This window comes from Sinocyclocheilus grahami, unplaced genomic scaffold, assembly GCF_001515645.1.
Source record: "Sinocyclocheilus grahami isolate Dianchi unplaced genomic scaffold, SAMN03320097.WGS_v1.1 scaffold6127.1, whole genome shotgun sequence".
In the NCBI taxonomy this organism is placed as follows: domain Eukaryota; kingdom Metazoa; phylum Chordata; class Actinopteri; order Cypriniformes; family Cyprinidae; genus Sinocyclocheilus; species Sinocyclocheilus grahami.
In genome coordinates this window covers 1-9923 of record NW_015510634.1, presented here as the reverse complement: position 1 = coordinate 9923, position 9923 = coordinate 1, and the positions used below count along the sequence as shown (strand labels likewise).

General features: G+C 42.6%; 1 protein-coding gene across 1 annotated transcript; it reads right to left on the bottom strand.

Moving 5' to 3' along the window:
• Positions 1-1548: 1548 nt before the first annotated feature.
• On the bottom strand, positions 1549-9571 carry LOC107577463 (voltage-dependent calcium channel gamma-4 subunit-like). The gene is made up of 6 exons (XM_016263537.1): positions 9351-9571; positions 9091-9214; positions 5943-5988; positions 4992-5075; positions 4734-4874; positions 1549-2995 (listed from the first exon to the last, which is right to left on the bottom strand). The coding sequence occupies exons 1-6, from the start codon at positions 9569-9571 to the stop codon at positions 2475-2477; spliced, it is 1137 nt and encodes a 378-aa protein (XP_016119023.1). The 3' UTR covers positions 1549-2474.
• Positions 9572-9923: the final 352 nt, after the last annotated feature.

The following is a 9923-nucleotide window of genomic DNA, read 5'->3' as shown; positions in this document are numbered from 1 at the left end:
AGTGAAACACATACCTGATATTTACATCTGCAACCTCTCCTTTTGCGAGGAAACACTTTTAGCGACATGGATTAGACCACTCACACGGATAATGCAGTCTTCTGGGACCTTAGTGGGAAAATGCGATAGATTCTTTACTAAGGATCCGTCGAGGGTGGGAGAGGAAAACCAGCAGCAAACTCGAAGAGAAATCCAGGCATAAGGCTCTGGTGAGGCTAAGACACTTTGAATGGTCTTCTAAAGGGCTGGATTTGCCACACTGACGTCTTTCATACTGCTCTGCCCTAGATACTTATCAGCGGTCAGTGAAATGCTTCTTAGGGCTGACCGGCTCAAAACTTGTCTTTCATTTCCGGATGTCTGACATTTCTCAGCACTCCTTTTATCAGGGGACTCAAACAATGTCAGATCCCCAAAGGTGCCCCATTCAGACGTTGCACGGTCATTACTCAAATTCACGAGAAGAAGTGGCTCTATTCGACCCGCATTCAGGCAAAGACCGAGCTTTAGTAGAGGTGAAACCCCCCGATGGAGATGAAGGCTGAGAAATTACATTACTCTTTGACCGATTCACAATGGAAAACAACGAGACTGGCTGGTTAACTACTGACACTTGCTGAACTACTATCAATGGCAGTACGAATTCGAAGTGATAGTATAAAACTTGAGGCTTGTTGAATACTGCTATACTTCCCTGCTGAAAAGACCAGTAGAGCTGGTCACCATCATATGATGTGTTTTGGAGGCTGGTGCTGAGCAAGGAACCCTGGAGTCTAAACCAGACTTCTGAACTAGCTTAAACACAACATGAAATCAAAACTGACCCTATTTACATACGTAATAAACATCTCTAGGCTTATGGTGCATTCTTCTGCATGACTCATCAGTGCACATGAAAACATTTCTTTATAATCGTATAAACCTTTTTGGTTGATGTCCCCAAAGTAACGTAAATTTCACCCACTGGTCTGGCTCTGCTCATACTCCATCCACTTAAGATGCTCATTCGTTTAAAGAAATATCCTAGCCACCCTTTTCCATATAATCAAAGTGAATGACAACTGGGGCTGCCAAGCTTCAAAATTATATCTGATTTGTGAACAAAACGTTCTTTTGAGTTTCAGTGTATTTTATACAATCAAGTTCACACAAACATTTGGAACGATTCATTTATTGGACTGATTTAGTTCTCAGGTGACTCAATGGTTCAGTCAATTGGAATATAGTGTATGAGTCATAAGGACAACTTGACATAAGAGCATCATAAAAGTAGCCCATTAGTAATCCACGTTATTATTCACTGATAATTTTCCTTTCCAGACCGGTGATTGCAACTGGTATCAGGGAGTCAGTCCACTGAATTCAAGAACCAGATGATTAAAGAAATAATTCGGGTGAACTACAGACCCAATTCTCATTCACGTTCTTTATATGGAAAACAGCTGCCTGAACATTATTGGGAAAAAAAATCATCTAGATTTGGAATGCGGGTAAACTTTTGAGAATCCAATCAGTTTTCAATGGACAAAGTCCAGTCCAGCCCTACATTTCACTCAGAAATACGTTATATGACAAAAATAAAATGGGTTGCAAATGATATTTCATGCTGACTGTAACCAGCTAGACTTCCTTGGTCAAGTTTTACTGATGAACGGCATGTCTAAGCAGGTTCGCCAGTTAAGAAAGCACCAGACCAGAACAAACCAGTGAGAACATCATGAAAATCCAAGCTGGTCTTTTCAGCAGGGTGTTTATACACAATTAGTAGTCATAAATCTACTAAACTAAATTTTCCCAGTGATTATTTAGTAATTCAACTGATATTTCTAGTTGTACAACAATGAAAACAGAGGAAACTGGAGTGGCTCCAGAAAAAGTCTGAGCAGTTGACACTGCCAAGATGATAGGCACACTGAATAGGGTTAGACAACTGTGGCAACAAACATATAACACGAACAAGGGCGTTCAGTATTCAGCTCGAGTCTGTACTGAACACACAATAATGGGAAGGCTTCAGCTGTGAGCCTACGTTAGCACCCTCTCATACTGTGAGAGTCATTATCACATTGGTATACATTGAGAGTATGGCACTGTACTGACAAACACAAATATATTTATCAACCAAGGGAATGGACTGGCTTACTTTAAGTCCTTAATATCTGAAGCACTGCCAAAGACCATCCATTTTACATTTGCATGTCTTGCCCTTTGATGTGAGATGGGTCTCTCTGAGAGTTCCTGTTTATATGTGAGGAGCAACACAAGAAGAAAAACAAATTAGCGTGTTCGCAATGGTTGTTGAATGTCGAGATGAAATCTTTCCCTCTTAACACAGTGCTTCTCCTTCACCGTCATTGGTTGACTGGCTTCACGAATAAGAATCCCTTCCACTGGCATCTGCCACAGGCCACTGAGCACTGATGGCTATCCATTCAGTATGGCCTTAACTTTATCTCTTTCGTTCCAGTGTGACCTCATACAGGTGTTGTCCTCCTGTTGATACCATCATTAAGGTCTTTGGGAAAGCAGTTGTGCACTTGGAGGAATCCTGAATCGTGCTCTGGGCTATAGGAGCTGTCTGTCCCTGACTTGAGAGGGTCTCTTGTCAATGTGTACATGTTGATCTCTCCTATGGGAACCGAGCTCATCATCTTCATACCCACTGGTGATGCCTCACGGGATGCTTCCGTTGAGCGAGAGCTGGAGCGAGAGTGCCGTCGACGGTAGCGAAAGCTGGGTATGCGAGAATACGGCGAAGAGGACGAGGTAGACTTGATGAACTCACGGCGTGCTTTGAACTGCACTTCTTTGTTCTTCTCAATGTAGATACTGACAGCCATAACAGCCACCGCCTCAGCAACAATGAAAGAGAGTGCTCCAAAGTAGAATGACCAACCATAGTTGTACTGGTTCTTCTTGTCTTCGTCTCGTTTGTCACTGGGGTCACCAGCATTACTGGAGATGTAGACGATTATACCGATAATGTTGCTCAAACCTGCCAGACACAAAACAGAGCCAGGAAAGCATAAGAGAAATACCTTGTTAAGTAATATAACAGAGTTATGACTTTATTAAACTTTTCCTTGGTTATAAAAGGATAAATGTATGGATACACGTAGATTCAAACACCAAAATTTTAGATTCGGCTGATTGGGATGTGTCAACAACACCTCCATCTTTGAACGTTTAACACTGCAGACTGAGCTCATCAGATGTAATCACTAGTCGACCTACTGTAATATCAAGGACAAAAATGGCACAATATTGGGCATCCTTTAGAACTGATGACAGACTTTAGACTAAATGGAATAGATTTTCTCAGGGGTGAATACGAATGTAGACATGACACTTGGCACAGGCTGCAAATGTCTTCAGTATGTGTTTATGTCAAGAGGTCAAGGTTTGGCCGGTTAGTGTAACTCAGGGGTAGCTAAACTGCTCCAACACACTTGTCTGTAATTTTCAAGTAATCCTGAACGCCATGATTGGATGGTTCAGGTGTGTATAATAAAGACAGTAGATAAACTATACAGGAAGGTAGCCTTACAGGAGCAGGGTTGGCTACCCCTGGTGTAACCGGTCCTACTTGTACCACGATGAGTGGGATTCAAACCACCATCAACCAGCATGAGAGGTGGGCACACGTACAAGGATACTTAAGACTGCAGCCCCTAGCACGAGTTGCTGGTGTGCCTCTTGAGGCCAGGGGACTGAAGTTTACCTGCACAGCTTGTCTCTGTTACACTCTCCACTCTAAAGCTCATTCCCATCCGGGTCACGGTACCAAGATTTGAACCAATGTCAACCAGCATGGGAGGCCATCTGCTAACAAAGACCACAGCCTCTAACACCAGTTGCTAGTGTGCCTCTGGAGGCCAAGGGAGTGAGGTCTGCCTGCACAGCTCTTACTAGCTAGCCTTTGTCATTCACCCCCCTGAATCTCACTCCTATTTGGGTCATGGCACCAATGTAACTGGTCCACACCACTCTGAGTGGGATTTGAACCAGTGTTAACTGTCATTTGTGGCGGGAATGCTAACAAGGACGCTAATGAGCATAGCCTCTAGCCTTGAGGCCAGTAGAGTGAGGTTTACCTGCACAATTCTTCATAGCTGGGCTCCATTACATTAGCATGGTCCAATTAGCCCCTGCCCGTAGATGCTGTAACATCACCATCTGGTTGAAAAACTGCTACTGAGATGAATAGGAATGTTAACGCATAGCTTTCCAGGAATTACGTGTGTGGATCTTGACCTTTAAAATATCATAGGCACTCTGATATATTGTGGTAATTAGCAACAGCTGCTAATGCAGCATCTAGGGAACGCATGACCCACCCAGACACACTATGCCATCTAGCCTAGTACTGAAGTACTTTACACATTCTTTTACTGTTTTGCTAAAGAGTTTTTCATTTTCTTTACATGTATAGGGTGATGAAACTATAGTGAATTACAGTCCATACAAGGAAGGCACTTTTAGAACAAGCAATATCAACCCACTAAATTCAGTTGAATAACAGCTAAAAAAAGTTGGGGAGTTGTCGCCCCCTCAGTTCCAGTGCACCTGCCAGTAACAGCAGGGATAAGGTGGACTATCAGAGCATGGACATTGTCCTATATTAAATTACATTTATATTCAGTTAACAAATTTAATTTAGTAGTGTGCTAAAAGCATCTGAAGTGAGTTGAAAACCCATGTGCAAGTTAGCAGGTGGTCATTAGCAAGTTTACCTGCTGCCACAAATAGTATCCCTGCGCTGAGTAATATGTTGTTCCTCTTGCTGTAGATGCGTCCTACACCGACACACAGCGCCCCCAGCAACAGCAGAATGGTACTGAGGATGGGGAACACACTGGAGGCGCGCACAACACCTGTTCACACACGCATATAAACAAGGCTTTTACTTTAACAAGATATCTAAACGTGCATGATAAGAACATTGAGATATAGACAGTAACACTAATATTTCTGAAGAGCAAGTCACTCACGTAAGAGATATTCAGAGCTGTCAGTGTCATAATCATTGTCATCTGGGAAATGATTGATTCGGTAACAACTTCCTTTGTTGAGACCTAAAAAAAAAGATGAAACCGGTCAAGATTAGAGCCATGAGGACCTGGAAACAATGCAAATCACCAAGCATAAGTGAGAATACTGGTCAGCAGAATAAACAATTAAAAAATAACAAAAACATCCTGCATATGGTTGGAATTTGTTCTGTTTTGAAGCAGTAGAGGACGAATATGAACATTTTAAACCTTAGAATTGTTCAGTGACAGACTTTAAAGTCAACGGGGGCTTTCACACATACAGCCCTTTCTGGAAAATTACCAGTAAATTACAGTTTTGATGATATGAGTGAACAAAGCACTAGATTACCGGTATGAGCAACTACAAAGGCCTAGAGACGCACTTAAGAAGTTTGCATCTCATGTTTTAAAAAGCAAAAATGTATTCTATGTGATCGTCACCTGTTGCTCAGAAGTCAAAAAATGTTGTCAAATCGCACAGACTGTGCGACTAAAGCGCTTCTGATCTGGGTGGATAAAGAAAACGGTGCAGGTTATTTCCAATGAATGGCATTAGAGAGTTTACAGGTATTTCAGTTCTGATGCATTTATGGTATCGTAATGGTAAAAAGATGTAAAGCCGTTGTTTGAATGAACAACAGATATGGCGTATTTACCAGAAAAGGCATTCTTAAAAACAGTTTAATGGTTATTTTCTGTATTTAATATGTAAAAAAAAAAAAACTGGTATAAAAACCATATTCACAACCAATTTACTTTTTTTTTATAGTCTATGTGACATCATTGGTTCAACTGTAATGTTATGAAGCTACGAGAATACTTTTTGTGTACAAAGAAAACAAAAATAAAGACTTTATTCAATGATTTCTTCCCTTCCGGGTAAGTCTCCACCGCCTTCCACGAGAGTACCATGACATGCGTAGCGGTACTCTCGAGAATGGCGGCTGAGACTGAGCTGGAAGAGAAGAAATCGGATGTACCACTGATGTCACATGGACTATTTTAACGATGTCCTTACTACCTTTCTGGGCCATAAAACATTTCAGTTGCACTGCTGTCTATGCAGGGTCAGAAAGCTCTTGGATTTCAGCTAAAATATCTTCATTTGTGTTCAGAAGATGAACGAAGGTCATACGGGTTTGGGGGTGACGACATGAGGGTGAGTGATTAATGAAAGAATTTTCATTTTTGAGTGAAACTATCCCTTTAACATACATCATATAGTGTCACATTGCAAACCTCTCTCCCTCTGTCTGTCTCCAGGTGGAGTCTACACCCTGTGACACAGCTTTTGTGTGGCCCAGCATGCCATTAATTGGGTCTAGTGTTAAAAAAGGAGCACATTAATTAGTATTAAATAGGTCTGAGTAAGTGGGGCATGTGTTTTCTAGTCTAGTCATTGTAAAAAAAAAAATAAACCCTGTTAAAAAGTCTTTATATAAAACAATATATATTTTAAACCTGACACATTATGTCACAGATTCTTCAAAACATCTTAGAGTAACATGTAAATACTATGATACATGAATATGAATATCATCTAGTGCCAATGTGTCTATCAAATTAGCCCACCATGGTATTATCTTCTGATTTTGTATATTTTAAAGTTTGCATTTTTAAAGTTATGAGATCCAAATTCACTTTTTAATACACATTTGTGGTCTTATTGACCTCTCATTTATACACCACTTTCCATCATCTAATCAATTACCAAAGTGTGAAGTAGAGACTTTTGAAGTGTGAAGTTACCAAAGTGTGAAGCAGGATTCTGTCCCGCACCCACCCGCTCCCACAGAAATATGATATCTTGTCCCGCTCCCGGCCGCAACATTCATGTTTTGTCCCACTCCCACCCGCAAAAATCTGCATAAAAGTAGCCTATATAAGTAGCCTTTTTTTCAGTACATCCATGAAATTTATATGAAATAGTAAGTTCCATGTTGCCTAGTCACAACATCACAGCATAAACCACTGTTAAAACAAGAAAAACAAGCATAGGCTGCCGCGGGCATGGCATGGCAGAATGCGAGCAAAGAGCACTCCCTTTATAATCACTAAAAAGCTGACATCTCAGTTAATCTTAATCTCACAAAAATACAATGAATATATACACAATGAATCTTTCATAATGTCTACACTTTGTGTGTTAGATAATAGATTCATCCAAAAATTTCACCACGCAAATTTCAGCGCTGCACAAAAACTCCTGCGTTTTGAGCGGTGAGTGGATTCTAGTTTAACTCTTTTTAGTGATGCTATTCAATCAGAGAGATACAAAAATGAAAAAGACAATAGAACAGCTGTTTAAATCTATTAACAGAGATCAAAATTAAGTTAGTCAAAAACTTCCTTACTCTCTGAGTCAAACACAAAATACAATTATGAACGGTAACACTAAGAACAATACAAAAAAACAAACAAATAAAAAAAGAAAAATAATAAAAATAATAAAGAAAAATAAAAAAGCAATAAAAATAAATGAGGAAATAAAATAAAAATATATAAAATGCAGCAGTAGTTTGAACAATTCTGAGGACGAAAAAAAGGGGGAAATTACTTGCACCTAAGTACATAAACACTTCTAACAAATATAGATTTTTTTTTCTCTGTGCTCTCCATTTGTTAGAAAATCAGGGGCAAGGGAAATAAATGTTCCGGTTACTTACGTAACCTTCCCTGAGACACGGGAACAAGCATTGCATTAATTACGCTATGGGGAAACTCCTGTTTACTCTGATACTGAAGCCTGATTTGATCACGTTTGTGTAGCTGCACTAACCAATGGTGCTTCAACCCGCCAAAAGGGTTAGAGCCGACTGCTATATACTGTAAGTCGCCTCTGGGTGCCATTTCATCAGAATCTTTTGACTGAAGTGACAGTTGTTGACTTGCGTGCAGCCTTATAGCACGGCAGCCTAGACAACACTCGTTACCTTATATCAGGGAACCGAGTTTACGTAAGTAACCAGAGCGTTCCCTTTCGAACGGCCTCTCCCATTGCGTTAATCATGCTATGGGGAACGCATCCAATCGCGCCATGCTATAAGCAAGTGCAGAACGAAGTCGCTCTGCGAGCCCAGCCACGGAGCGCCCATACTAAAGGCTCCTGTATGCACAGATATCACCAAAATAAATTCTGCTGGACGAAGCCCAGGAGGAGGCCATCCCTCTGGTGGAGTGGGCCCTCACTCCTATAGGACAGTGTAAGCCCGCTGAGGTGTAAGCCAGGGCTATAGCATCCACTATACAGCGAGATCTCTGCTTCGTGACCGACAGCCTTTTAGAGCGGCATACAAAGCATACAAAGAGCTGCTCTGAGTGCTGAAATGGGTCAGAGCACTCAACATACACTGAACTGGGCAGAGTAGATTAAAACCCTGCTACTTTCTGAATTGGGGAGCACTAGAAGGGTGATGACTTGTGCTCTGAATGGAGTGGAGAGCACTTTTGGCACGTAGCCATGTCTTGGCTTGAGGACGACTCTACAGTCGTTAGACCCAAACTCAAGACATGAAGCACTGACTGACAGTGCTTGCAGGTTACCTACTCACTTGACTAACACTAAAGCCAGAATAAGGGTAGTCTTATGCGCAAGGGGCCGCAAGTTGGCTGACTGGAGTGGCTCGAGGGGGGCCCCATAGGGCCCTGAGGACTAAATATAAGTTCCAAGTCGGCACAGTATGAGGGCGAGGCAGATTCAATCTCCGAGCTCCCTTCAGAAACTTAACCACCATGTTGTTTCTGCCGATTGACTGGCTAGCCATGAGTGAAAGATTCTCCGCGATAGCTGCCACATATACTTAGAGCGTGGAGGGGTGCATCCCTTGTCTCATAGATCTTGTAGAAAAGTTAGCATGTTGGATACGTCACAGGATGACGGGCCATCATTCCGTGCTACACACCAGTCATTTAAGAGCATAGAGACGTCTTGTAGACAGAGCTCTAGCCTCCAAAATGGTATTAGCTACACTCACGGGGAGCTGCAAAGACTCCCATCGAGGGGCCAAGCATGAAGGCTCCACAGCTCTGGCCGGGGATGCCAAATCATGCCCCTCACTTGTGAGAGGAGGTCCTTCCTCAGTGGTATCTGCCAGGGGCTGCCGATAGCAGCTGAATCAACTTGGGGAACCACGTCTGATTCCTCCAGAGTGGGGCCACCAGGAAAGAAGGCGTTGAGCCATCTTGTAGAGGGAGCGTGACCTGAAACCACCTTGACGATTTATAAAGGCTACCATCGCCATGTTGTCCGAACAGACCAGGACGTTGTGCCCCTTTAAGGCCGGCAGGAAGGTTTTTAGCAGTGCAGCGGTGGTTTACCCTGAGATGAAAAAGTCCCAGGCGCCCAAGCGTGGGACGAGACATGGACCTTGAGCCAATACAGGAGGGGCCGCATGTGAAGCAGGCCCAGAGGAATCACAGAGGAAGTGGCCAAAATTAGGCTGAGCATCCTCTGGAAAGCCCTGAGGGGACGTGAAGTCCCCAGCTTGAATGACGCTGCTAGCTGCTGAACTATCAGGGAGCGTTCGGGCATAGTCCATGCCCGCATCTGGGCAGAATCGATAACTGTCCCCAGAAAGACTACTAGCTGGCTGGGAGACAGAGAGTTCTTGGCTAAATTGATTTTCAAACCAAGCCGCTCCAGTTGGCTGAGCAGCAGCGACCTGTGAGAAATGAGTTCCTGATCTGATCTGGCTAAAACCAGCCAATCATCAAGGTAATTCAAGATGTGTATTCCCATCTGTCTCAAAGGGGAGAGAGCTGCATCTATGTACTTTGTAAAAGTCGATAAAAAATGGGGCCAGAGACCATCCGATTGGCAGGACTGTATATTGAATGGCCACTCATTCGAAAGTGAATTTGATCTGTGATGGGGGGCTGTCTAGATGTGAA

Excerpts from the sequence above, each read along its gene's own strand:
- LOC107577463 (XM_016263537.1), bottom strand. The coding sequence starts at position 9,571 with ATGGACTATGCCCGAACGCTCCCTGATAGTTCAGCAGCTAGCAGCGTC. Across the intron at positions 5,989-9,090 it reads GGAAGGACCTCCTCTCACAA|CTCAGTCTCAGCCGCCATTC; the intron begins GTGAGGGGCATG and ends CTTCTCTTCCAG. Across the intron at positions 4,875-4,991 it reads CAGCTCTGAATATCTCTTAC|GTGTTGTGCGCGCCTCCAGT; the intron begins GTGAGTGACTTG and ends GTGTGTGAACAG.